The sequence below is a fragment of the Sciurus vulgaris genome (genome assembly GCF_902686455.1).
Source record: "Sciurus vulgaris genome assembly, chromosome: 11".
NCBI classification, from domain to species: domain Eukaryota; kingdom Metazoa; phylum Chordata; class Mammalia; order Rodentia; family Sciuridae; genus Sciurus; species Sciurus vulgaris.
In genome coordinates, this window is record NC_136472.1 from 4,970,304 (window position 1) to 4,995,039 (window position 24,736).

A 24,736-nucleotide genomic window follows, 5' to 3' on the forward strand; every position below is an offset into this window, starting at 1 on the left:
ATGCAAAGGGTGAGGATCCTGTGGCCCAATGCCAGCGCACACACTGGGCTTAGTGACCGGGGCAATCCACTCTGCATTTCTAAGACTGATCCCCAATCGCAATGACCAGTAGGACGCCCGGCCTCGGCTGGACTGCTCCTGGGATAAGCCCCTCTGCAGGGCCCCGCCGCCCCCACCGAAGGGTGCTCTCGAGGGCTGAACTTCGCGTGAGCCTCGCCTGGGGAACGCAGCCTCTGGCCCGCTGAGAGGGACAGTGGCGATCCCCAAGGCTGCGCTCTTCCCTGCACCTGCCTGTCCCTAGTTGGTGACTGGGGCCCCGTGGCGGAGCCTGGCCGCAGCCCATGGCTGCCGTGGCATGGTCTGGAGGCAGACTCCCAGCCAAGCGCCAGAAGCCAGGACCCGAGAGGTCCACCGGACCTCTGCCACTCGCCTTGTGTACTGGGAGGGATGCCAGCTCCGGCCGAAGTTCCCGACCTCAGAGGAGGAACCCCCACCGTCCCCACAGATCCTGCACGGAAGCCGGGAATGTCAGGGCGATCGGGGGACTGGTGTCGGTTTGGATCGGGCTGGGCAGGCGAGGTCAGGCGTCTGTGCTTGGAGGGTCCCTGAGCCTGGTTCTCAGGGCGGGGCAGCCGTGAGAAGGTCCTGCAGGGCGCGGACCTCGGTGCTGTGCAGGCGCCTCCTCTCCTGCCCTTTCTGGCCTGAGGCTCTTGTCTGGTGGGGAGCCCAGCAGAAGCCTGGAGCACCCCGTCTGGGAACCAAGGTGACGACTGGGTTTTAAAGGCTCAGCCAGACCCTCTGCTCAAACGAGCAGCAGGGCTGTGGGCCTGGTCCTGCAGCCAGGACCCGCAGGCTGGGGGCTCGGGGTGTGGCTGAGCCCAGCATGGAGGACCGCACTCTCCAGGCCTCTCTCCAAGCACAGCTTAACTAATCCCTGCCTCTCAGATGCAGCCATGGCCTGTGTCCCTCGGGGGCTGACCACGCAGGAGGGGCCCTGAGGAGAAGGCCGTGCCGGGCGCAGCGCTGCAGGGCGCAGCTGCCCGTGTGTGTCCGGCGGTTCTTCCTGCAGGTGGCGGGAGGCGATGCGCCAGGAGTGGAAGGCGACCTTGCAACCGCCGGGATGCGGCAGCGCCCTGGGCTCCGGAGCCCAGCCCCCGTGCTCGTAGCAAAGGCGCACAAAGTGGAGACACTCACAGCCCGAGGTTCTGTCCTTCACCCAGCTCCTGCGGCCCTCCCTCCCCGCGCAGGGTGGGCGGCGCTGGCAGGAGAAGGAGAGGACCAACCAGACACAGCCACAGGAGACCCAGAGCCACACACCCGGAAACCACCCGACGGTGGCTGCAGAGTCCGTGGAAGTGGACGAGTCTGCAGGCTGGCGTAGCAGCCTTCACCAGGGTTCCAGCCCAGGCCCAGCGATCAGCCACTTCTTCCCCAGTCCCAAGGCAGAGCCAGGAGGGCGCAGAACCTGGGGAGGGGAGGGCCCCTAGTCTGGCTTCCAGGGCCCTTCGGGAGCCTTAGCTGGGGGCCCTGCAGGGCCCTTGGGAAGACCTAGGTGCCCCGCTCCATTGCAGGGCCTCATGGCCGGGCCCCACCAGGCACCTGGGCTGGATGCTGCCAGAGCTCCGCGCAGGAACGCGGGAACTGGTGGGACAGTCGGGGTCTCCGGGGCCGTGAGAGGTGGAACGAAGGCAGGGACGAGGTGGTGAGGTGCCAGAGTCCCGAGAGGGACATAAAGCACCTGGCCACCTGGCTGGCCAGGAAAGGAGGCCCTGAGTGACCTAGTGACCTGGGCAGCCAGCACTAGGAGGGTGGCCCGTGTGCCACCAGAGGGTGTCGGCCCAGCAGCCATGCAGGCCCAGGGACCCCAGGGGGCAGCAGCACTGGCTGGTGACGCAGCTGACGGCTGCACTGAGGAGATCAGGCTGCAGAGCCGTCTCTGACGCCGGAGCCCAGTCAACCCCCTCCACGGCTGGTCAGGGCTTTTGGTCACAGCAACAGGAACGCTAAGACGTCTGTTCCTACACGTGGCCCCGTGGCCACAACGTGGCCCGCCACATCCTCAGAGCTCAGCGCGAGGGCCTCACGTCTCCTCTGGGAAGTTCTCCTGACTTCTCTCCGGAGGGCTCCTGACCCTCTTCCCTGTGCTCGACCCCACGTCCTGTTAGAGATGATGATGGTCCCCAGCGACCAGTGTGGGGTCCGGCTGCCTGCCATACAAATCCGACAGCCAGCTGACGAGGCGGCCACGAGTCCTGTCTGCAGAGGAGGGAACGACGGGCACCCCTGCTGACCAAGGAGGTGTGCGGAGCCAGCCTCCTACCCCACAAGGGGGGCCAAGAGGCAGGGGGGCCAAGAGGCAGGCGGGCCTGGGACCAGGCCTCGCCGGGAGGAGGACTCTGTTTGGCCTCTGGTGGCAGTGCAGTCCCGTGGTTAGGGCTCAGGCTTTGGAAGGTAGGTCAACTCCCCTCTTGGCTGCTTGGGAGCTGAGTGACCCCAGAAAGCTCACGCCCCTCTCGGGGCCTCAGCTCCCTTTCTGTAAGATGGCGCGGGAAGACTACAGGGCCTGCAGGGAGGCCCTGAGGATCCAAGGAGAGCAAACATCCAGCTGGCCAGGTCCGCCACCCCGACGGGGCAGCCGTGGGCATCAGACAGGGATGCTGCCAGCCCCTGCCAGCCCTCACCAGCCTCACAGCACCCCTCCTGGGCCAGCAGCCCTGGCTCCAGGGTGTCTCAGTGCGATGTGCCCCATGGGGCCTTCCGAGGGATCAGAACGGCCCCGGGGCCTTCTGAGGGGCTCCCGATGGGTCAGAACAGCCCCCACATTCCGAGGGGCTCCCTGCAGGTCAGAACAGCCCCCGCATTCCGAGGGGCTCCCTGCGGGTCAGAACAGAGCCTGCTCCTCTGGCAGAGCAGACCTGGTGCACTCCTGGCAACCCTGCCTGCCGACGCCCCAAGACCACAGGCAGACGGAAGCGGAGGGGCCCCCGGTGGCACTGTGGCTGCCCTGTGGCCCCACCTACCCCAGAGGGCCATGAAGACGGAGAAGAAGACGGTGGCCGGGTTGTCGAAGAGGTGGCTGGCGCGGGCCGTGGCGCAGGCGGAGCTCATCCTCCAGTAGCTGCAGGTCCGGTCGCAGAGCGGGCACATGGTGATGTTGTGTCTCTGGTCGCACATCTCCATGCTGCAAGAGAGCAGCCTTGAGTCCCTGGACGCTCGGACGACACCTCGGGGCCGAGCAGAGTGGTGGACACTGTGAAGTGCATCAGCCGGGGGCAGCCATGCCCCGGTCCCTCCCTGCCACCCAGGGCCAGTTTCGTAGTGTGGGGTCCACGCTACCAGCTGAACCAGTCGGCAGGGCCCCTGCCTTTACCATCCTAAAATCCCCAAGGAATTCTGAACAAGGGTCCCACGTCTCATTCTGCAAGGGGTCCTGAGACTCTGTTACTGGCCCTGGATGAGGACCCACCCCGACTTGCTCGGGCAGGAGGGGCACCAGGATGTCCCCCTCTGGGTGACCCTCGGGCAGTGGCCTGCACTGAAGCCACCTCTGGAAGTCCAGAGTCCTGGCCAGCCTCTCCTGGTCACGGGCACCTTCAGCAATTCTGTTGTGAATGGAAGCCAGGCGTTCCCAAGGCAAGGCCCTGGAAAGAGAGCCAGGGTGGCTGGGCACAGTGGCCATCCCTGGAAACCCAGTCACTGGGGAGGCTGAGGCAGGAGGACCAAGTTCAAGGTCAGCCTGGGTAACTTAGCAAGATCCTGTCTCAAAAGTGAAAAGGAAGCGGAAATAGCTGTGCGGGGTAGTGCCCTGGTCCTACCCCTGGAAAGCAGGCTGCGAAGTGCTTTCTGAGTCCTGTCCCCGACACCTAGGAGGTGGAGGGAGGGCACCCCAGCACTGCTCTCCGCAAGGCTGGGTTGGAAGGAACACATCCACCAGCTGCCTGGTTAGCAAAGGGGTCCTCCTGGGGCGGCGGGTCCTGGTCAGTGCAGGCTGTTCTGCTGAGCAGACAGGCATGGAGGGGCACAGCCAGCAGCTACATGCAGAGGACAGGGGCCAGCACCCAGACTCTTTCCTAGTCCACTGATACTGAGAGGCCACTAGCTGGTGAGCAGGACCCTCGTCACTGGCCTGTGTGTAATGTCCACCCAGCTGAAATCAGAATTGGAAATTACAGAATCACAGATGGGAAAGGAGCCCAGAGAGGGGTAATAACTTCCTCAGGCCACACAGCACAGTGGAGTTGAGCTCTGGTCTCTGAATTTTCAAAGTCTTCTCAGGGGCCATGCGGGGTGGGACTCCCTGCCGAGGTCAGGCCCCTAGGCTGGGTCTTTGCTCCACAGTCCTATATTCTGAACCCTGGTCAAGCCATTTAGCTTCAGATTCAGGTTTCTTTCTGGAAAATCAGGAGGGGGCAAGAATAGGGCCCTTCCAGCTGTGGCCTGCCCTGCCCCCTCCTTCCTTGAACTTGGCCTAGACCCTGATCTATGACTAGACGCCTGCGCTGGAGCCCCCATCCCCAGAGGTGAGGCGGTTACCTGGGACAGAGCCCACGTGGGTGTTTTCTGCTGTTTCACTTTTTCAGGTTTCTGGAGACACATGGACTTGGGCACAGACTCGCCTGCCCATGGCAGCTGCTGCAAACTTCTGCCACCTGTTCTGGGGACCTCCCTGTGCCAGGCAGGGGGCATCTGGCTCACTTCTGTTCAGTTGCAGTCACTGACAGTCATTGAAAACGGCCCGTGATGCACTGTCTATGCCAGGCACTGCTGGACACAGAGGTGGGAGGGTGGAGGAGGGACGCAGGGCAGATGCCCGCAGCCTCTGGGAAGAGTGCGTGTGCATGCATGTGTGCATGCGTGTGTGTGGGGCTAGGCAGGAGGAGCCGACACACAGGCAAGTGGATGCCATGTGCTCCGAGCAGGCCACTCTGGATTTGCATCTCTGATCCCAGTGGCCTTGGGCAGGTGGCTCGACCTCCTTGTGCCCCAGGGTCCCCAGCTGTGACATGGGGTGCTGAAAATAACCAGCACACATGTTGGTGGGCCATCGGGAGGACAAAGCAACCACGGTGCAAGGGCCTCTGCGTCAGGGCTGGCGTGTCAGCTGTACCTCACCTAACGTCACTGCCACGAGAGTGGCCCGGTGCCTGGGAGCTGCAGAGCCAGGGGCCCGCCTCACGGGGTATACCTCTTGCCCCTTACTAAGCTTCCCCTCTTCCGGGGCCTCTCCAGGGAGGCAGAGGGGATGCCGGGAGCAGGCATCTCCAGCTGTGCCTGACCTGAGCCCCTGTCCCAGGGAACAGGTGGGTGGAAGGTGCCCCCACGGTCTTCACTGACCCAGGGCCACAGTGACTATCCAGACTGAGGGGTGGGCCTGGTCAGGGAGGGTCCTGCCTGCCTAGGCTTGTCTCCTCCCCACCAGCCTCAGCTCCCTGCAAATGCCACCAACCAGACACAAAGCCTGTTCCTGCTGGTCCTGAGCTCAGCCAAAACAAAGGAGCAGGGAGGTCAGAGGTCGAGGGGTTCCTTAGGGAGGTGGGGAGGGAAGGGCTCCCGGCAGACAGCCAGGGGGTTGCCAGCCAGGCCACACACCTCCCCTTCCGCGCAGAGCCCCAGCTGAAGCTGGGGTGGGGACAGGCCTGGGCCCTGCTTGCCAATGCCCGAGTCACTGAGTTCCTGACCTGGTGATGGCGGCCCAGCTGGCACGGTCAGGGGGATCTTGGACCCTTTCCTGGGCAGTCCACACCCAGCTGGCAGTCTCCGCCCCGCAGGCAGGAAGGAAGGAGACGGAGACTCACCTGGCCTGCTCCAGGGCCTCTGGGAGACTCCCCACCCTCCCTGCTGCCACTTCCCTGGGGCTCTGAGCTCCTGTAGCCCGAGGCCAGCCTCCATCCCCACGTCTGGGCTTTGGAGATGGTCACCATGGCCAAACAATGCAGGGGCCTCATGTCATTCTCGAAAAGAAAGGACAAGCTTCCCCCTGCCCAGGATCAGGACAGCCCTGGAGGGCACTGGGCCAGAGCCCCAAAGAGCTTTGGTTCTGGGCGGGTGGAATATTTTAGGTGTTATTCATGGATGAAAACATCATTTAAACCCAACCGGATACGGCCTATCTGGGCTTCTGAGAACTAGCCTCTTCACGAGCCGGAAGACTCGTTGGCTCTTCACTGACCGGAACTACGGGTGACTCTCCAAACACGGCTGTTTTAGAGGAAGCTGGCAGAGTCACTGGGAAAACCACCAGCTGACATTGGGACTTTGCTGAGACCACAGGCTCCCAAGAGACCAGGGCAGCTCGGACTCCCAGGGCGGGCCTCAGCCCCTGGCGGAGGGACTGCACACAGAAGGCCCCGAGCACAGAGACCCCTCAGCATGGCGCCCCCACAACTCGCACCCGGACACACCACCACCGAGCTCGGGCTGGCTTTAGCCAACCTGGGCGGATGCAGAGGAGGAGAGGGGGTGCCGTGGGGGCGATGGCACCCCTGCGCCAGGCTGGCTGCCTCTGGGGTCCCGGCCACCCCCTCAGCGCTCCCAGGGTCTGGCATGGTCCTTGGCGACCACAGGGAGGCACGTGGGATCTACACGCAGAGACCTGCGTGTGCTGTGGGTGTGGCTCCTGCAAAATCCCCAGGGTCCTGGGGATGACAGAAGGCGCCACTTGAGGTGGCAGGTGATCTGAATTGCTTCCTGATGGTACGAGGAGGGGACTTTCTTGCTGTATGATGGCCCCAAATTAAAAGGAACAAACAAGTGTTTCAAAGCAGGAAAATAGGCCTGGCGTTGACTTTACAGGCCGTTCAGCAGGGTGTCCAGGAGGGGGCCGCACGCTACGCCGCTCGCCTGCAGAGGGCGACCGCCGGGCTCCCCCGAGGGTTCCTGGGGACCGAGCAGGGGCGGCTGTGTGAAGACCAGCCTCCTACTGGACTCAGCTCCTGGGCAGGAGGGGCTGCGCCTACCTGGGGATGTTCTCGTCCACCGTGGCGCAGCCATAGAGGAAGACGATGACGCCCACGACGGAGGCGGGGATGAGCATCTGGGTGTACGCGCCCAGCCAGGCGAAGTACAGGCCGATCTTCTCCCCAAAGTACTTCCTGCACCAATGCAGACCAAAGACAAGCCCGTTCTCAATCCACGCCGCCCAGAAGGCAGGCCCGTCCCCCTCCGCACGGAAGGCTCTGACGGGGCCACTTCTCTTGTCCAGGAAGCGGCACCAGGCTCAGGACACCTGGTCGAGTGCTCTCTACTCTTGCTCAGCATCACCTGCCTCTCCCGTGTCCTGGGAAGGTGCATTCGGGGTATGTGGGGTGTGCGGGCCCATGCCAACGGGCACACCTGTATGTTCCCAGAGCCATGAGCACTGGATGGACCTGGGCCCGGAGGTGAGAAGACCAGCCACACCTGTCACCTGTGGGCCCCTTGGTGGCTTGAATCGGTTTCCACAGGCCACACTCTGATGAAGTCCCAATGGGACACGCTGCCCAAGCTGGTGGGACCCTCCTTAATGCCTCATGGGGACAGTCTTACACATGTTGAGGAATGCAGGAAGCCCCAGCCCAGACCCGCTGGGCCCAGCAGGGTGGTGGAGGCAGCTGAGAGGATGTGACGCAGGACGCCCATCCTCCAGCAAAGATAGATGCTGCTTCCACCAGCGCTGGCCGGGTGGGTCCAGCGCCTCCTAGGCAGCCCTTCAAGTTCCAACAGGTTCCCAGGTAACTGAATGTTCAGAGTGGCTGAGTGGCACAGGGACTTCACGGACTGACATCCAGCCAGGTATGGCTTCCCGCAGCCCCTGCCCGAGAGGCCAGGCCCGCCTGAGCTGCTTACCTGACCAGGTCGATGGGCTGGTACTTATAGAAGACCCCATAGCTCGCCCACTCCTCGTACAGAAGCTGGAGGGAGAAGTGGGGAGGGGCAGGTGAGGGTGGCGCCCCAGCCGCCCTCCCCACCCGGGCGGGAGCTGGCCTGGGCCCACAGGCTCCTCGCCCCCGCCGTGAGCACTCCTGGAGCGAGGCCTGCCTGGGTGAGGCAGGCTGGGAAGGTGCCCTGGGCAGCTCTGGAATCCCACGACCTTGCCATCTGCTGCGGAACTGATCCATCGTGAGGCCTCTCCAAGCAGGTTCACCTGTTCCCCCGCGCACGCCCCAAACCACTCTATAAAAGGCGTAAAACCACCAGGGTTTCGAGCAAAGAAATATCAATGGCAAATTAAAAAAAAAAAAAAAAAATCTCACGGGTTGCAAAAATAGCTCGAGGTCTGTCTCCCGAGATGGGCCCTCGATTAACCATTTTAAACGCAATAAATGAAATCGACACGCCTGCTCCCCCCCAGGCTCAGGGCAGGGACGGTAATGAGCTTGGAGGATTGGAGGCCTCGTGTGAACACTGGCAAGCTGGCAACAGCAAACGCCCAGCGTGTGGGCGGCTAGCGGTCCCACCTTCACCCAGCCCGGCTGGCAGGCTGCACCCGCCAGCCACAGGGCGCATGGCTGGCCCTCTTCTCCGCTCAGGGTCTGTTCCCTAGGCCAAGCCACCTCCCAGATGGAGAGTCCAAGGTCACAGCTGCTAGCTGAGGGGCCCTCTGAAGACTTGGTGACTTCTCACGGTCCCTGGAAGGCAGGAACTGGGGCGTGAGACCGAGCTGACATGGCCTGTTGTGTTGGGCTCCTTGCTGGGGCCCATGTCCTACCAAGGCCCTGACTGATGAGTGGGCAGAAGACACCTGGCGCCCCTGCCCAACCAGACGTGAAGGGCAGGTTCTGAAACCCAAAATGTGCCCAGAGCTGCGGGCCTCACCTGTGGCCCAGAAGCCAGAGGCCTGGCACGGTGCCCAGCATTACCCAGCTGGCAGGAGGGGAGTCTCTGTACCCCATAGCCACTTTGAGCAGGGCCAGTGGGGTTGGTGAGGGCCAGATTCACCATCAGAAAAGAATGATCGGACCAGAGGAAGGAAAGGGAGGCCCAGGTGTCCTCGGGGGCCACCACGGGCAGCGAGAGGCATCCAGTCTGGGCGAGGTATGGGGGCTTCCCAGGAGCCTTGGAGCCCTCCCAGATGGGCTGGGACCACCAGCTTCCAGTCACCTCTTCCCTGCCCGTACCAGGTAGGAAGGCGGGGCTGGGGACTCCCTGTAAGTCCCCTAGCATGACTCTTGTTGCCACTTGGCATCTGCCCTCTTCCCCTGACGTTTAAATTTAAAAGCTGGGGCAGAGGGGCTGTCCTACCCAGATTCTGCCCTAGAGACGTGGAAACACCACCCAGGCCCTCTACCATGGGTGAATGTATGGACGCGGACCCCCTGGAGACGGCACTTGGAGCTGAGACCTTCTGGAGGTCATCTGGGTTAAGTGAGGTCACAAGGACACAGCCCCAATGCTGGAACTAGTGCCCTGACCATAAGAGGGGCAGACACCAGAGGTCTTTTGCTACCCGGGGAAGGAGAGGTCAGAGGGCTGGCTGTCTGCAGGCCAGGAAGAGGGAGTCCCCACGGGGAACCGAGGGGCAGCACCCTGGCCTTGGACCTCTGGCCTCCAGAACTGTGAGGCAGTAAGTGTCGGTCAGCCAGCCAATTGGTGGCTGTGGCTGTGGCATCTCAAGCTAAGACCTCTTGGCTGCTGACCCAGAGGGTCCAGAGCTGATGACAAAGATTTTTTTCAAGCAAGTCTTTGAGAATTAAAAATAGGTGAGTGGCCCTCAGATCAGGGAGCTGGCTTCCTGGGGATCCCTCCCCCGCACCCGGGGCTCTGCTGCCTGAGAAGCGCCCGCAGGGGAACCAGGCGCACTCCGTCCAGTCGGTGCGCACGCCTGAGCAGCAGGGAGGACAACGGCCTGGCTGAGGCCATTTTAGCAGCTCCGGGGAGGCCTGCTGTGCACACCCTGGATTTTTCTCTAGACAATAAGTCCTGTCAGGGGACGAACAGAGTGCTCTCAGATTCTAGGTCCCGAAGAACACTAGTGCGGCTGATCACTGGCTGGCGGTGAACCCGTGGCTATCAGGAGGAGCGGGGACACGCAGCGTCCCTACCCACCAGGCTGCCGGGAGCTGGCTCTGACGTGGCGCGTCAGCTCGGCTGAGCTGAGGCAGTGGGAGGCCTGTCCGTCATACTGAAGGATGAGGGGCGCAGCTCCTCCTCCCAGACCTGCGGGAACCGAGGGGCTCAGGCGAGGCCTGGTGCACACAGTGGCAAGCCTGTGACACACCCTAGGACGGGCTGCGCAGGCGACCAGGCTCTGCTTCCCTGTGCCGGGGGGGGGGGGGGGTGGCACGCGGGAGCTGGGCTCTGGGGAGGGAGAGTGGCCGGCCCCACACCGGGCAGCCTCCTCCAGCTCCTGGAACCTCGGCCTGTTTTACAGCAAGGACCACTGCTGCCAGGTCACTGGAGGGAGGGAGGGAAGGAAAGAGGAGGGAGCAGACGGACAGACAGAGATGGGGTTGTGGGAAGGAAAGTGGGGAGGGAGAAAGAGAGACAGAGAGTAGAGTAAGGCAGAGACACAGAGGACAGAGACCACGGGGCACAGGTTCTAGGAGAACACCCGAGAGCCGTGGAGAGGGCAGGCCGCGGGCCCGCGCTGTGCGCACAGCAGGCTCGCCGCCACACTCGGATGGCGTGTGGAGCCCCCACCAGCTTCCCACACAGACCCCCAACCTTAGTGGCCTCTCTTCCTGCCAAGGACAGAATGTCCATCACCCTGCAGTGTCACAACAAAGAAATCCAGCAGGGAATTCACTGTTGCCACTGGAAGAAGGGCAGGGGAACACGGTCGCCTCTGTGAGCGCTGGGAGGAGCTGGCCAGGCAGGCCGAGGATCAGGCCCCGGGCCCCTGGCTCCTCCATCCAGTGACCAGGACCTTCTTAGCTGTGGACCCAGAGGGAGCCTGGCTCTACCCACGGGCATCTCTGAGCCTGGGCCTTCCTCCTGAGCCCAGTGGCCAGAGCTGCCTCCGCACAGCACTGACACAAGCCTGAATCAGCTCGTGTAGAAGCCCTTTGTGGGTCCCCTGGAACGGGGACCAGGTATAAATGATCCTTCTCATCCTCAGTGCCTGCAGCAGGGCTGGGGCCATTGGCAGGTCCCCAGAGAGCAACTGAAGAAGAAGGGAGGATGTCAGGTTGACTGCGGCTCCCAGCCCAGCATGGGGTACAGCAGACCTCAACCCACGCCCTGGGAAACATCCATGGCCCAGCAAGCCCTTCACAGAGGGTTCAGCTGTCCCCGGCTCCTGGGGCCCTAGCTGGCCTAGCTTTCCGAGTTCTGGCAGGAGTCAGCAATGCCCACAGGACACTCTGCTGCACATGAGACAGGCTTGGGCATCCCCTGGGCAACAAGCATGGGAATCTGTGGGAGGCCCTGGAGGGAGGTGCACTGGCCTGAGGGCCCCACTGTCCAGGGCCCCAGGATCAGGCCCAAAGGCGGTGCTCACCTCCGTGGGGACTGTGCTTAAACATGGCAGCCCCACCTAGCTCAGAGTGCGATTTCCTTTTGTCCTGCAAGGTATCTGGGGTCAGGGCTAATGGGAGCAGTAATGAGGGAGAAGGCTCAGAATTTGTCATAGAAACAGCAAACGATTCAGTTAAGTCACTTAAGATGGATCCATCACAGGAGTGTGAGAAGTTCACAAGGGTTCTGAGTTCTAACTCATATGGCCCTTCCTCCTTCCCCCATTCTCATCACCATGACCTGTCCATCACCCACCTACCCTCCACTGACCTATCCATCCTCCATTCACTCACCCTCCATCACCCACCCATCCATCCATCCATCCACCCATCCACCCATTCATCCATCCATCTACCCATCAACCCATCCATCCACCCATCCATACTCCATCCATCCACCCATTCACCCACTCATCCATCCATCTACCCGTCCATCCATCCATCCACCCATCCACCCTCCATCCATCCATCCACCCATCCATTCACCCTCCACCCACCCATCCATCCATCTACCCATCCACCCATCCATCCACCCATCCACACTCCATCCATCCACCCATCCACCCACCCATCCACCCATCCATCCACCCATCCACACTCCATCCATCCACCCATCCACACTCCATCCATCCACCCATCCATCCACCATCCACACACTCCATCCATCCATCCACCCATCCATTCCCCCTCCACCCACCCATCCGTCCATCTACCCATCCACCCATCCATCCACCCATCCACACTCCATCCATCCACCCATCCACACTCCATCCATCCACCCATCCACACTCCATCCATCCACCCATCCACCCACTCATCCATCCATCTACCCATCCACCATCCACCCTCCATCCATCCATCCATTCACCCATCCACCCACCCATCCATCCATTCATTCACCCATCCACCCTCCATCCATCCATCCATCTACCCATCCACCCACCCAGCCATCCATTCATTCACCCATCCACCCTCCATCCATCCATCCACCCATCCATTCACCCTCCATCCACCCATCTATCCATCTACCCATCCACCCACCCATCCATCCATCCATTCACCCATCCACCCTCCATCCATCCATCCACCCATCCATTCACCCTCCACCCACCCATCCATCCACCCATCCACACTCCATCCATCCACCCACCCACCCAGCCACCCATCCACTCGTCCACACTCTGATGACCCTGTGGACCAGGCCTTGCACTCTCTGTGGTGGCCCGACATTAACTGAGGGTCATTCCGGGCAGAGGAAACATCAGTGCTGGGGTGACCTGGAGCTGTGTCATCTGGACCAGCGCGTGAGAGAGCCCAGGAAGCATTTCTGGAATAGTGTCCTAACGAGCTGGTCTGGCACTGCCAAGTGATCTTGAGATGGGAAAGCGACTGGAGTTCGGAGGATCGGGGTACAGGGGCCTGTGACCCCAAGGACTGAATTCAGCCAGAAGAGGGTGGCAGATGCCCACAGAGGAAGCATTTTTGGGTGGAAGAAGGACCCGGCTATGTGGCAGGGTGCAAGGGAACAGAGGGGGCTGGACTCAGGCCAGAGTTGGTCAGGCAGGCCTGTGAGGGGCGGAAGGGCTCCAACAGGATTGGACAGGGGTTCTACAAGCCACAGGGTCTCAGACAAATGCCAGATGTTACTCTAAAAATAGCCAAATATGTCATTTTTGTGCTAGATCAGATAGCATCTTCAGCTGGAGTCCTGGGCAGGCAAGTTGCATCAAGTACCAAAGCCTTCAAAACACACGGGGGCTGGTGGGGGGCTGGAGATGGGGGACATTCCGTCCACAGAGGTTCCTGGGCCTGGGATTTGGGACAACGCCACCATTGTGAGGTTCTCAAGGAAGCCTCTCCGCCTACCACCTGCAGAGGGATCGGCCATGGGGCGGGGGACCAGCAGGGTTTGTTTGGGGAACGGAGAGAGGCTGATGTGACGCCAGTGACGGAGGCTGGTGCCAGCGAGGGTGAGGGCGAGGGGAGGAGGCGGTGTCCTGGGAAGCCCGGGGAGGGGCGGAGATGCCTGCACAGAGGGCCTGCAGTGGACGGAGGCCCTGGATGGACACCACAGAACCAAGGGTCGCTTGGTGTGGCCCCAAGAGTGTTCCACGGAACACCAGCCCGGTACTGTCTGCACGCAGAAGGGCTGCCGGGGAAGGTAGCCTGACACACGCCAGGCAGGCCCCCGGCAGGCTTTCCAGGTGTGCTGCGGGGCCTGGCTCTGCGCAGCCGGCCACTCTGCTCCGCAGTTCTGGGCCCAGGGGCAGCGGAGGTGAGGCCAAATGCCTCTGTGGCCTGCTGGGGCCCAGGCTTCATTCAGGTGGCGAATCCCAGAAGGCCGAGGCTTAACCCCAGCCAGGTGGGTAGAGGCAGCAGTGGGCGGCAGGGGCAGGCGCTGAGGAGGACGTCCTTCCTCCCACATGCCCCCAGTCACCTGCCAAGGACCGGGGTCAAGGACTTCTCCCGAAAACGTGGGAGGGGAAGCGTGGCTTCTGTTACAGGCCTCAGCTCGGCCAGCTCGGCCAGCTCAGCAGGCGCGCTGGAGGGAGCCGCTCAACTGCCCGCGCAGCCCGCCCGACACCAGACACCGCGGCCCCGACAGCCCATCTGCCACATTGGCCTCGACTTACTTTTCTGTCGTTGAGCTGGACACTTTCCCCTTCATAGTCCCCCTGTAAGAGAGAGGAGAAGACTCAGCATGCAGTGGGGCTTCCCGCAGCCCAAACTCAGAAACTCCAGAGAAACCCCTGCCACCCAGACGCCCACCAAGGCCACCCTGGGACAAAGCTCGGTGCCCAGCACTGCCACCAAGCAGGCCCCTCTGCGCTAAGAGGTACAGCTGGCCAGCCTCCACCCCCAGGGCCCCGAGCCTCCCCAGGAGGGCACTCCAACCCACGGTGCCTGCCTTGGGCTTGGCAGCACAAGAGAACAGGGGAATGTCCCCAAAGCCCCGTCCAGGTGGGGTCCCCCACTCCTCTCCAGCATCCCCAGGAGATAAGTGACATGAGCACCATCATCTAGACCAGGGAGCCCAGCACACCCATTTTACAGAGGGAAACACAGAGGCGCTCATTCCTGAGAAGGTAGAGCCACTGTTGCTTGACCTGGGACTCACACCCAGGCCTCCAAACTCCAAGGAAAAGAAGGGTCTGAAAGTTGAAAGCGGCCCAAACGTCAGTGGCTGACAAAATGACCACACAGGCAGAGGGGTCTGAAGAAGACCCAGGAGATGAAGCCCTGGGCCTCCTGGCAGTCTGCCTGCCCAGTGTCCCCTCCCTCACCAGCCACTGTCAAGACCTCTGTCCCTCCGCCAGGTGGGAAGAGGAGGCCCAGGCAAGCAGCCCAGCACTGGGGTCTCTGAGTGGAGCAGAGGGTACGCCAGGCTCCCTGAACCTGCGGTCGCCCCTCCTGGCCACTCCTGCTCCCTGGGGCATTTCCCAGCGTCCCTCTCCATGAATGAGCTGGCCACACGGTTCCAGGAGGCCTCCTTTACACCAGAGGCCTGCGCACAGGTAACCTCCAGGCAGGAGATGCCAACCAGGAAGGAAGCCAAAGCCACCGAGCAGCCAACGTAAATGTCAACATCCTCTCAGCCGACACTCTGGTCGACACACTGGTCACTGGAGACTTCCTCGGGTCTCGCTGGAACCCGTGACTCTCACTCCACACCTGGCCCTGCCAGCCAGCTGGACTGGCTGGGGACAGCCCAGCACCTGGCCTGAGGGTCCCGTCGAATGAACAGGTGGATGAATGGGCCCACGCCAGGGGCCAAGGGGCGAGGATGCCGTGGGACAGGCCCAGGGGCAGTGAGCCCTGATGGGGAACAACGCGCTGGGGAGGAAGAAGGACCTGGGAACCGCAGAGCCAGGCGCGAGCTGGCTTCCCTTCCTGATGCCAGCCCCAGCATCCCTCTGTCCGCACTTTGCCCAAGGGTAGGGTCCACGTGGCTCTGGGGCATGAGCGGCCTCCAGGGTCTGCACCCCAGGTGGTGCAGGTGGTCAGGTGCCCTGTGGTCACAGGGCACGCTCCTTATTCCCTAAAGACACCGGGAATCGCGCCCGGGGCCTGGGCTCCACGCTTCCTGGCCGTGGGCCCTGGCAGGCTGCCTGAGCTCTGCAAACCTGAGTTTCCCCACTTTCAAGGGGGTCAGACCCCATGTAACAGGCTCCCCGTGTCTGGGAGGGCACATCAGTGACTGCACGTTGGGCTTCCTGTCCCCGTGGGTCTGAAGGTGCTCTCTGTGGGGCTGGCGTCCGTCCACAGGCAGGGGACTGTCTCGGATGGTTCTTTAGCCTGCTGACGGAGTCAGCTTCCAGGGCCAGAAAGGTGGGTGCCCCTAGCCTCCAGGAGGGAAGAGGTGTGGTTTCCAGGGGACAGAGTAGCAAAGTGATAGCCAGAAAGGCTTTTGTCCCCGTGCCCCCCACAAGGGCTGTGTGGCCTTGGGCAAATTGCTAAACCTCACTGAGTCTCTGTCTGCAACAGATAAAGGATATACAGTCCCTATGACCATAGCAGGTTCTCAGAAATGTCGCTTCCTCCCCTTTCCCTTTTAAAGACTTCAAGGGTCTTCGAAAAGGAGGCCGGAGGCCTGGAGCACTTGGCTCCTGTGTCCCTGCTTCCCGGCAGGGCTGACCAGCTGGGAGGCGGAGGGGCTGGGCTGGCAGGGCTGCATCCCCCAGGCCAGCAGAGAATGGGGCTGACCCCCTGGACAGGCTTGGCCAGAGCCGAGCCACAGAGGGTCTGGGGGGTCTGAGCCCTGCCCTCAAGACATGTGGAGAGCATTGGGCCCCCAGCAAGGTGGCCCGACTCGGTCCCATCCAGAGCCACAACGCATTTATTGAGCACCTACTAAGTGCTGTGTGCTGAGCCTCGTGAGTGGGAAACACAACAAAGTGGCCAGGCAGTGGTACCTGTGGGACAAGGGGCATCGGAAGCCCAGCATGGGGAGGAAGAAGACAACCGTGCCGGGGAAGGAGGAAAGCAAGGCTTGGGGGGGATGCCTCTGCCTGCTGGGGAGGGAGGCAGGGAAAAGCATGGCAGGCAGGTGGAACAGCACTGTAAAGGGGCAAGGTGGGAAGCTGGATCAGTGGACCCCAAGTCCTGGCCTGCAGTGCAGAGAAGGCCTGAGGACTGCGGGCCACGGGCAGTAGGTCAGTCAAGCATCCTCCTGCCCTGGTCCATCTGCTGGTGCCTGTGCTGGTCCTGTCCAGTGTCTTTTCCTCAAAGCCCTCTCGTACCTGTCTCCACTCTAACACCCACTATGCCCTGGCCAGGAGACCCAGGGCTGACTCCACTGGAGACCAATGAGGGTGAGCAGCCAGGACTCGGATCTGGCGCTCCTGACTCCCAGGCCTATCCTCCTTCCTCCTGCTTCTGGGCCCCTGGCCTTGGCAGTGATGCATGCTGGGAAAGTTTCAGAGACCCTCTGCCCGGTTTCCCACACTGCTCAGGCCCCACGGCCTGATCCCGGTGCCCTGCTGAACTCCAGTCCCTGTTTCCATAGAGACAATACGAAGACGATCATCTCCCTCCAGCCCAAGCCACGGTCACAGGCTATATTTATCAGGGGGATACCAGTGGGATTTGGAGATTCAGCCCAGGAAGCTGGTCACTTGCTCTGCAGAAATAACACAGAGGTCTGGTCGTGCTGGAGCCCGGGCAGGGTGGGGGCAGGAGCCCGGGCCAGGGAAAACACTGTGTAGACCAGCTGGCCGCAAGGTGCAGGTGCGGCTGGCACAGTGTCCGCCACAAATGCCCCTGCTGTGGGGGACTGTTCTGCCAGAGAAGATGCCCTGTGTGTGACTCCTGGGTCCCACACGGGAACAGGGAGGCCTGTATGCGCTGACATTTATGAAGAGAGCCAAGCAGGAAGCTGTGACCACAGGATAATTGGAGCTCCCTGGGGTGCGGCCTCTGGGGCTGGGAGTGAGTGACGCAGAGGCGGACCGCGTGTCAAGGTTACTCACGTCGTGCAGCGGGTACGCGGCCGAGTACACGCCGTTGGCCAGCAGGCTGGTGATGCCTTAAAAACAGAGGCAGAGAGAGCACGGATCAGGCGGGCCCGGCACCTCGGTGAAGTCGGAGCGGTCCCAGGGCCGACGCGGCCACGCGGAAGGCTCAGAGCCCAAGGCGCGCACCTCCGCAGTCCAGCTGCCTTCCTGGGGCTCCTCCCCAGGGTGGCCGTGGCGGCGGGGTGTCTATCCCTAGGACGTGATAAGGCCATGCTCGATTGGCAGGACCGGGAAGGGAGGAGGCCCCACGAGGAAGCTGGGCTCGGGGGAGAAGGCGCCAGCAGCGCCCGCGGCTCACCGCTCCCCGGCGGAGGGCAAGCCTGCAGCCCGCCGGGTGGGTCGGCGTGTTAGAGAAGCTGAATCACGAGGAGACACGGACGCAGCAATTGATGGTGTCAGAAAACACACATACAATTTGGAACCAGGGTCAAGGCTGATTGGAAAGCGGAGGGGACCCACACTTACCGTACTTCCCACATTTCCGCCTTTTACTTAGAAGGGCAGAGTCCTTCTTTCTTCCCTCTCCTTGCCCTGTTTGTACATCGGCTATTAGTTACGTGGAAGGGCCTGGAAGGGTGCAGCTGCACGGGGCCGGGGGTGAAGTGCTGGTGGCAGGTGGGTGGGCGGGGGGTTCACAGCAGCCCAATGCTGGGGGTCCAGAGGCACCGTCAGGCCCACGTCTGCCAGCCCAGGGCCTGCGCCGGGCATGAGGCAAAAACACCACGCCTGCCACGCCTGCCTTGGGAAGAAAGCACTAGAAGGGGGCGAGCGTGGGGAGGGGGCTACCAGGGATCTGATCTTGCCGACACACCCAGGGACCGCGCTGCTGAGGAGTTTCCATGAAACCCCTCACTGCATCCAGACCCCCCTGCTGGCCAGCGGCTCTTGAGGTTTAAGTGTGTGTCTGACTTTTCCTGGGCGGCCCACCCGCTGTGACTCCATTAGACCCTGGTGGGAAGAAGATTCCCTGAAATCCCTTAGAAACAGACCATCTCCTTGGTCAGTGATCCAGAATGGCTGGGGACCTGAAAGGCACATAGGGACCCAAACCAGAGGGCGGCGAGCACGTGTGAGTGAAAAGATTGCCTGCCACAAAACGTGGAGCGGGGTTGGCTCTGGCCGAGGCCCAGGTGCTCGTTCCTCCTAGACGGCTCCCGCAGGAGCCGCCCCAAGGTCTTCGCTCGTCCTTCTTCAAGTCTCCACAAATGCCCTCCTGTTGGTGAAGCCTTCTCTGACCATGGCTCCCAACTCTCCCCAGTCCCCAGTCCCCTCGCCCTGCAGCACTGCGCTCTGGCCCATCAGCGTATTTGATCTGTTTCCTTCCCCTGTAAATCTGCTGGGCAGGGGGCACGGCCCCTGGGACAGAGCCGAACGGGGACAGGAGTCGGTCACTACCTGCTGCAAGCTGAATGGAGGAGCTTGGTGGCCAGCAGAGCAGGATTCTCAGGCAAGGGATCAACGTGACGTGGGACTGAGAAGGACCCTGACCTGCCTGTCTCCTCCCAGGTTTAGGGGACCAGCCCTGCAGGAGGCTGGTGGGAAAGCAGACCCTCCACCCTGGACAACCTGAGCAGGCGCCAGCTCTGCCAAGTGGCTCTGACCCCAGCTCTTCACCGACCTTCAGGCCACCACATGTGTTTCCATGGGACGCCATGGGAAAGGGTCAGGGACCCAGCCTGGGCCTGGAGCCCCACAGCCTTCCTGCCTCTGGTGACCTGGTGGCCTTTCCATGGCTTTGCCCTGGCAGCTCTGTCCTGTGGAAGCTCTGGCGCCCTGGCTCCCGAGGCCGCCTTCTTCCCCACCCCTCGAGCAGGACCTGCCATGCTGAGGTTCCTGCAAGCCCATGCGGTCCCTTCTCTGGGCTCCTCCTGACAGTGCAGGGCCCCTGTGCTCACTGACAGAGGACGTGGACTTCGAGACGTCAATGCCCCTGCGAGTGACTCTGGACCATGCTGGCCTGAGCCCCGAGAGGCCACCTCCCCACATCCTGGCCTGTCCCCGGAGCCCCCCGCTGAGCCCTTCCCTCTTTTTTGGCTGTTTTACTTCCTGTGGCATCCCTCCCTTCTCGGGAAGCCCTGGTGACAGAGTCTGGCTCTTCCCAGATCACTCTGACCTCTGTGGCCAGCGTCTGGTCCCTGCAGAGGTCTGTGTGACAATGTGGGACTGGCCAGAAGGAACAGCAGAGAAGCTGGGAAGGGCATCGGGGCTCGGCCCTGGGGCTTGTTGGGTTCTGTGATGGGTCCTCGAGGAACCCAGTGGAATCGGGGCATCTGCACATGGTGGCACCTAGTCAGCAGGGCACTGCTTTGCGTGGGCCTGGGGTGGGCTGCATCGGGCCCCCTGGGGACTCTGCTATTGGATGCTGTGGACTCGGCCGGCCGCACCCAGCCAGGCCTGCTGCCTCCAGCTGCCCTGAGGAGCTGCTTGGGCTGTGGGCCCCAGGGGTCCCCTGGCTCCTTCCAGCTGGACTGCAAGGCTCAAGGGAGGCTCGGAACCTGGGTCTGTCTCCATGCCGGCATGTTCCAGCAGGACACCGCCCCACTCCCCCGTGGGACTCCACCGCAGGGCCATGACCACATACAGAGTGGACGGGCCTCATTGTTTAAAAGTGCCAGCCATAAATCTGCCCCGTGGCCCCAGAATGGCCTTCCTCACTGCCGCCCAGCCCTCCTGTCTGCGACGGTCACACAGGCGTAAATCAAAACCCTCAGAAAGCCCAGGGGAGGATGGGTGGCAAGGCTGCCTCAGGGGCCCTGACCACTCGCGAGCCCCAGGCCTTACCCATGCCGTACTTGGCCTTGGTACACGTCGTTCTTCTCAGAATTTCATAGACCTGTTGTGAGACGAGGAGGGAGGCGCGGTTACCGCAGGCACCTTGGCCAGCAGCACCGGCTCGCTGGAAGGAACCGGTCAGACACCACCAAGGACGGAGTGTGTCAAGGGAAGACGGCGGCCGAGCTCAGGGTTCCAGAGGGTCGAAGGTCTGAGGCTCCCAGGGATCAAGAGTGAACCTGAAGAGTCCCCATTGGTGGCATCCCATGGCTGGCCACCGCACAGTGCTGGCCACACCACCACAGCTGCCCTGGGGCCCTTTTGGCTGAGAGGTGAGCTGGAGCAGGTGCCCTCCTGGACACAGCCCCAGGTGCCCCTGAAGCCTGGGGCAGGGCCAGTGGTGACAGGCAGGTCTTGGGATTCCACCTCACACTGACGGGCATCATGGTGTCAGGAAGAACCCTCTTGAAGGGACCCCAGCCCCACCTACACCCCGTGACAAATGAGACTGACTGGCGGCCTCCAGGGCCCGGCTGGGGAGTCTGCCTGCCGGATCTGAGTGCCCGGCCTCCTTGGCAGCTGTGGGATGTCAGGTAACGGGCTTCCTATCCTGCCTGTGTCACCACATGCAAAATAGAGAGGGACAAGCAGCCCCAACCTGCGGGGCAACCTGGAGTGTGCCCCTCCGCTCCCCTCCCTCAGGTGAGCCAGGGCCCCTCTGCTGCCCACCAGCCTCTGCCCCCGGCCCCGCGGCCACCCGGCTCCGGGCTCCGTCACTGAGCCATAGCTTGGGCTCCTGGCGGTTGCTCTCCTGCCCCGCGGGTGTCCACCTGTCCCTCCAGACCTAAACGGCTCCAGTGCCACACAGGCCTGCTGGGCAGTGCCTCCCTCATCGTCCCCTCCCCCTGTCCGCCCCCCACTGCCCCAGTGCTAATGCGCTCAACACCCGCCCACCAGCCTCAGGCACGCAGTGGGTGCTCAATAAATGCCTGCGGATGAAGGAACCACTCGTGGCTGCTTCTGCCGAGTCTCCCTGTTGTCAGCCAATCTGACTGACTGCCCTGGCCCTACCTGGCTCTCCTGGGACCACAGTGACAGCGCCCATCACCACCGACTCCATGACCCCAAGTTAGCCCCTGGAAATCACAGATCGACCACACCCAAGACCTTGCTGCACAACCTCCCAGGGCTCTCTGTACCTTCCGACAGCTCCGAAGACCAGGAAGAGTGGCTGGCGTGCAGGGCCTCTCACCTCCACAGCACGGCCTGCACTGGCCTCACCCCAGCCTGGCTACAGAGGGCAAAGCCTCCACCGGTCGGGTTGCTCTGGGCACACAGGTCTGCAAGCCCTGCCCCAGGTGAGGCGAGCACACCAGGGTCAGTGGTATGCACTGTCCTGAACCACTCTCTGCAACATGGTGTCCACGGCAGCCATCACCCCAGGGACCACGGGCTGAACTTGGTTCCACGGCAGATGCCCAGACGATGGCCTTGGAGTTTGCGATCTCAGCCACTTCCCGACAGCCAGGCAGAACGGACACATCCGCGCCTGCCCTGTGCTTCGGGGTGCTAGGCAGCCCGAGAGGTGGCAAAACGTTGAGGTGCACAGACATATTGAAACGTGGGCCCAGGTGACTATTCCACTGTCCCCAAGTCACTGTGAGGCAGAGGTGACACTGTTGGGGCTGACAGCGTGGTGGCACTCTCGAGTGGCTGACATCCGGGAGGCGGGCCTGCCCGAGGCCGACGGGGCGATAGCACTGCTCTGCCCCTCGCTGCGTATTACCACCAGCTGTGATTGCGAAAATCAATCAGCAGCTCCATTAGTGCTGAGCCCCAGGGGGCCTCGGGCCCAGCGCCACACCCACCTGACGACGGAGGCGTCCATCAGGGAGCAGGCCGGACCGAGGCTGGCTACGGGGCGCACTGAGGGCGTGCAGCACAGGGTGGACGGGACCCGGATCTGCCCCAGGGTGCCCTGTGCCCTGGTCCTGCAGCTGGCCGCCTGCCAGTCTGGGCATGATGGTGGTGAGGGCCGCTTATCTGTACCAGGTCAACCTGGCAGCCTCCCCTAGGCCCTTGGCCTCTGCTGGCCCGCGGGCCGGGCGTCTGGGCGGGGAGGAGAGGGCCGCCATGACTTGGCCGCGAGGCTGACTTCTTGTTTAGACAGAACCTGGGGCTCGAGCCATGCACAGCCCAACTTGGCCGGTGCACAGTTGGCGGCTGGTGGGTAAACAGTAGGCCAGTGCCTTGGGCAGAGCAGGGTGGCCGGCTCGGCTCAGACCTCGCTCTGCTTTTCTGGCAGAGGCCTAGAAAGAGGTCCCAGCCCATGAGCATGGCCCCCAATGCCTGCTCCTTCTGCCTATAGAGTGCACCAGGGCCTGGCAGCTGGGCACCCTCAGACTCCAGGCTGCGGGCCCTGCAGCAGGGGGACGGCAGAGGTGCCCGGTTCCCTCCCAGCCCTCCTGCTGTGTGGCTCTGCCTTGGGCTCCTCCTCCTGCTGCCCCTCCCCCGGGTCACTCCTGCCCTCTCGGCTCATTATCCTAATTATTTCTGTCACAGACAATTAGAGGCTGCCTCCACCCAGAGGAGTTTCAGTGAAATGAAATGATCTTCGGGTCCCCAGGGCCACCCGGCTGGTGAGGCAATTCCAGAGCGCAAAACTTACTATGGAGCTTCGCGTTTTGCTGTCGAAAAAGGAATCCTTATCAGACAGATCGAATCTGGAAAGACAGAAAGGAGTCAAGGCCATTCTGAGATGTGAGACAGGTGGCACACCAGGCACGAGGGACAGGCTCTGCCCTGAGACCCCAGGGGAAGGTGTGGCCTGAGGCTTCCTGAAGACACCAGCCTGCCCTTGGTGACGTCCTGAGCCGGCAGCGTTTAAAGTCTCTGCTAAGGACAGGGTCATTCTACCTGTGGTGTCATTCTACCACAGCTGGGGTCCCCCCGTCTTGGACAGCACAGGGACGGTCTGAGGCTTCCTGAGAACAGAGGGGACCTGGGCAGGGGGGCAGGGTCTCCCTCTCCACGGACTCTGGAGGCGAGCTCAGCCCTGGCCGGTTAGGGATGGTCCTGGGAAGGGGCCCTCCTGCTGGTGCCCCTGTTCTGGGCTTGGTGGAGGGAGCAGGGCTGGGCGGCTTCCTTCCCTCTGGGCAGCCCCCACCAGGACCAGGCGACACAACTGAGTACCTGTCCCAGGGCAGCAACCCCAGTGCTGGCCAAGGCACTTGTGCGTGCTCCCTGCCCCTTTGTCCACCCGTGAGGCCAGAGGGGGCCTCTGTCCCCAGATCTCCCCCGCCAACTCCTTGTGGGTTCCCAGAGTCTGAAGTTTGTGTTCCTGCCCCTTCCTAAGCTCCTGCTCTGCCCAGCAGGCTTGTTAAGGCTGCACAGTCACTGCGGACCCAGGTGGCTATGCCCCATTGCCCCTTGGGAGCAGGGGAAGATAGAAGGTTCCAGAACGGGCACAGAATTGCCAGGCAACACTGCTGCTGGCTGTGGGTCCCTGGGGCCTCGAGACTCCCACTGGGGAAGGTTTCCGATCTCTTCCTCCCTGGGCTGCTGGGCTTATGGCTGCCCAGGCCACAGGAGAGGTGGTTACTGACTGCTCAGGGCCCCGAGCAGGGCAGGAGGAGGAAGCCAGGGCCTCTGCTCTGGCCCAGGCAAGGCGGGCCCGTGCGGTGTTTTTTAAGTGCCACACTGGACCATGTACCCCTCCCAGTTTCTCGGCAAGCTTGGAACCCACGTCCACTGCCCCTCTGGCTCAGCAACTCCAAAGCCCTCTTAGGACACAGTCCTCTAGAGGCTGGAGTCCCCCTGTTCCTGGGGGAGGGCGCATCGGCCTGCAGTAGTCATGCTGGAGGGCAGAAGCTACAGAGTGGGGTCCTGCGGGGAGAGGGCCTCACTTACAGGTGCTGCTTCTCCCGAGAGAAGGGGTAGGAGAGTCTCTTCATGGTCTGGGGCCTGTGCTCGGCCACCTTGGGCTGGATGGGGGCCGTGACCTTCTGCAGGATGGAGTTGATGGTTTTCAGGAGGCCGCGGGTCTCGCTCATGTGATACATCTGTAAGGAGACCAAGGCGGGGGCCGCTCACGCTGCAGAACCCCGACCTGGGGTCTATTCTTGGACGCCCCCAAACTGGAAAGGTGCATCCTGGGGAGAGAGTGTGCTTGGGCCGGGTTTCTGAACCAACCCTCCATGTTTCAGGAATGTCTCTTTCAAACTTGTCTTGTTTCAAAAGAGGTGACCGAGTGATTCCCGTGGAGCTGAGAAGCCGGAGCTCCTCCCCTCTGAGCCCAGTGTCGGCGCCTGCACGCAGGTCAGTGGGGACTCCGGCCTCAGCCTCTCTGTCCAACAGCCCCTCACACACCAAACGTTCAGAGATTAAAAGGAAACGTCCCGGCAAGCGAGAGATGTGATTAAATTGAATTTGATAAATAGCCGAGACCCCCACAAACATTAAAGTACCCAAGTGCAAGTTCAACTGCATTTGAGCTTGTGATCCATCCCCTCCGCGGGG

The 24,736-nt window shown here is 62.3% G+C and overlaps 1 protein-coding gene across 1 annotated transcript in view; it reads right to left on the bottom strand.

Moving 5' to 3' along the window:
* Positions 1-24,736, bottom strand: part of ANO1 (anoctamin 1) — a 128,850-nt gene that overhangs the window by 31,434 nt on the left and 72,680 nt on the right. Inside the window, 9 exon segments of the mRNA XM_079104997.1 lie at positions 3,021-3,181; positions 6,957-7,091; positions 7,825-7,889; positions 14,066-14,107; positions 17,402-17,457; positions 17,912-17,977; positions 20,228-20,279; positions 22,887-22,941; positions 24,128-24,279. Of these exon segments, the coding sequence (XP_078961123.1) occupies positions 3,021-3,181; positions 6,957-7,091; positions 7,825-7,889; positions 14,066-14,107; positions 17,402-17,457; positions 17,912-17,977; positions 20,228-20,279; positions 22,887-22,941; positions 24,128-24,279 (784 nt within the window).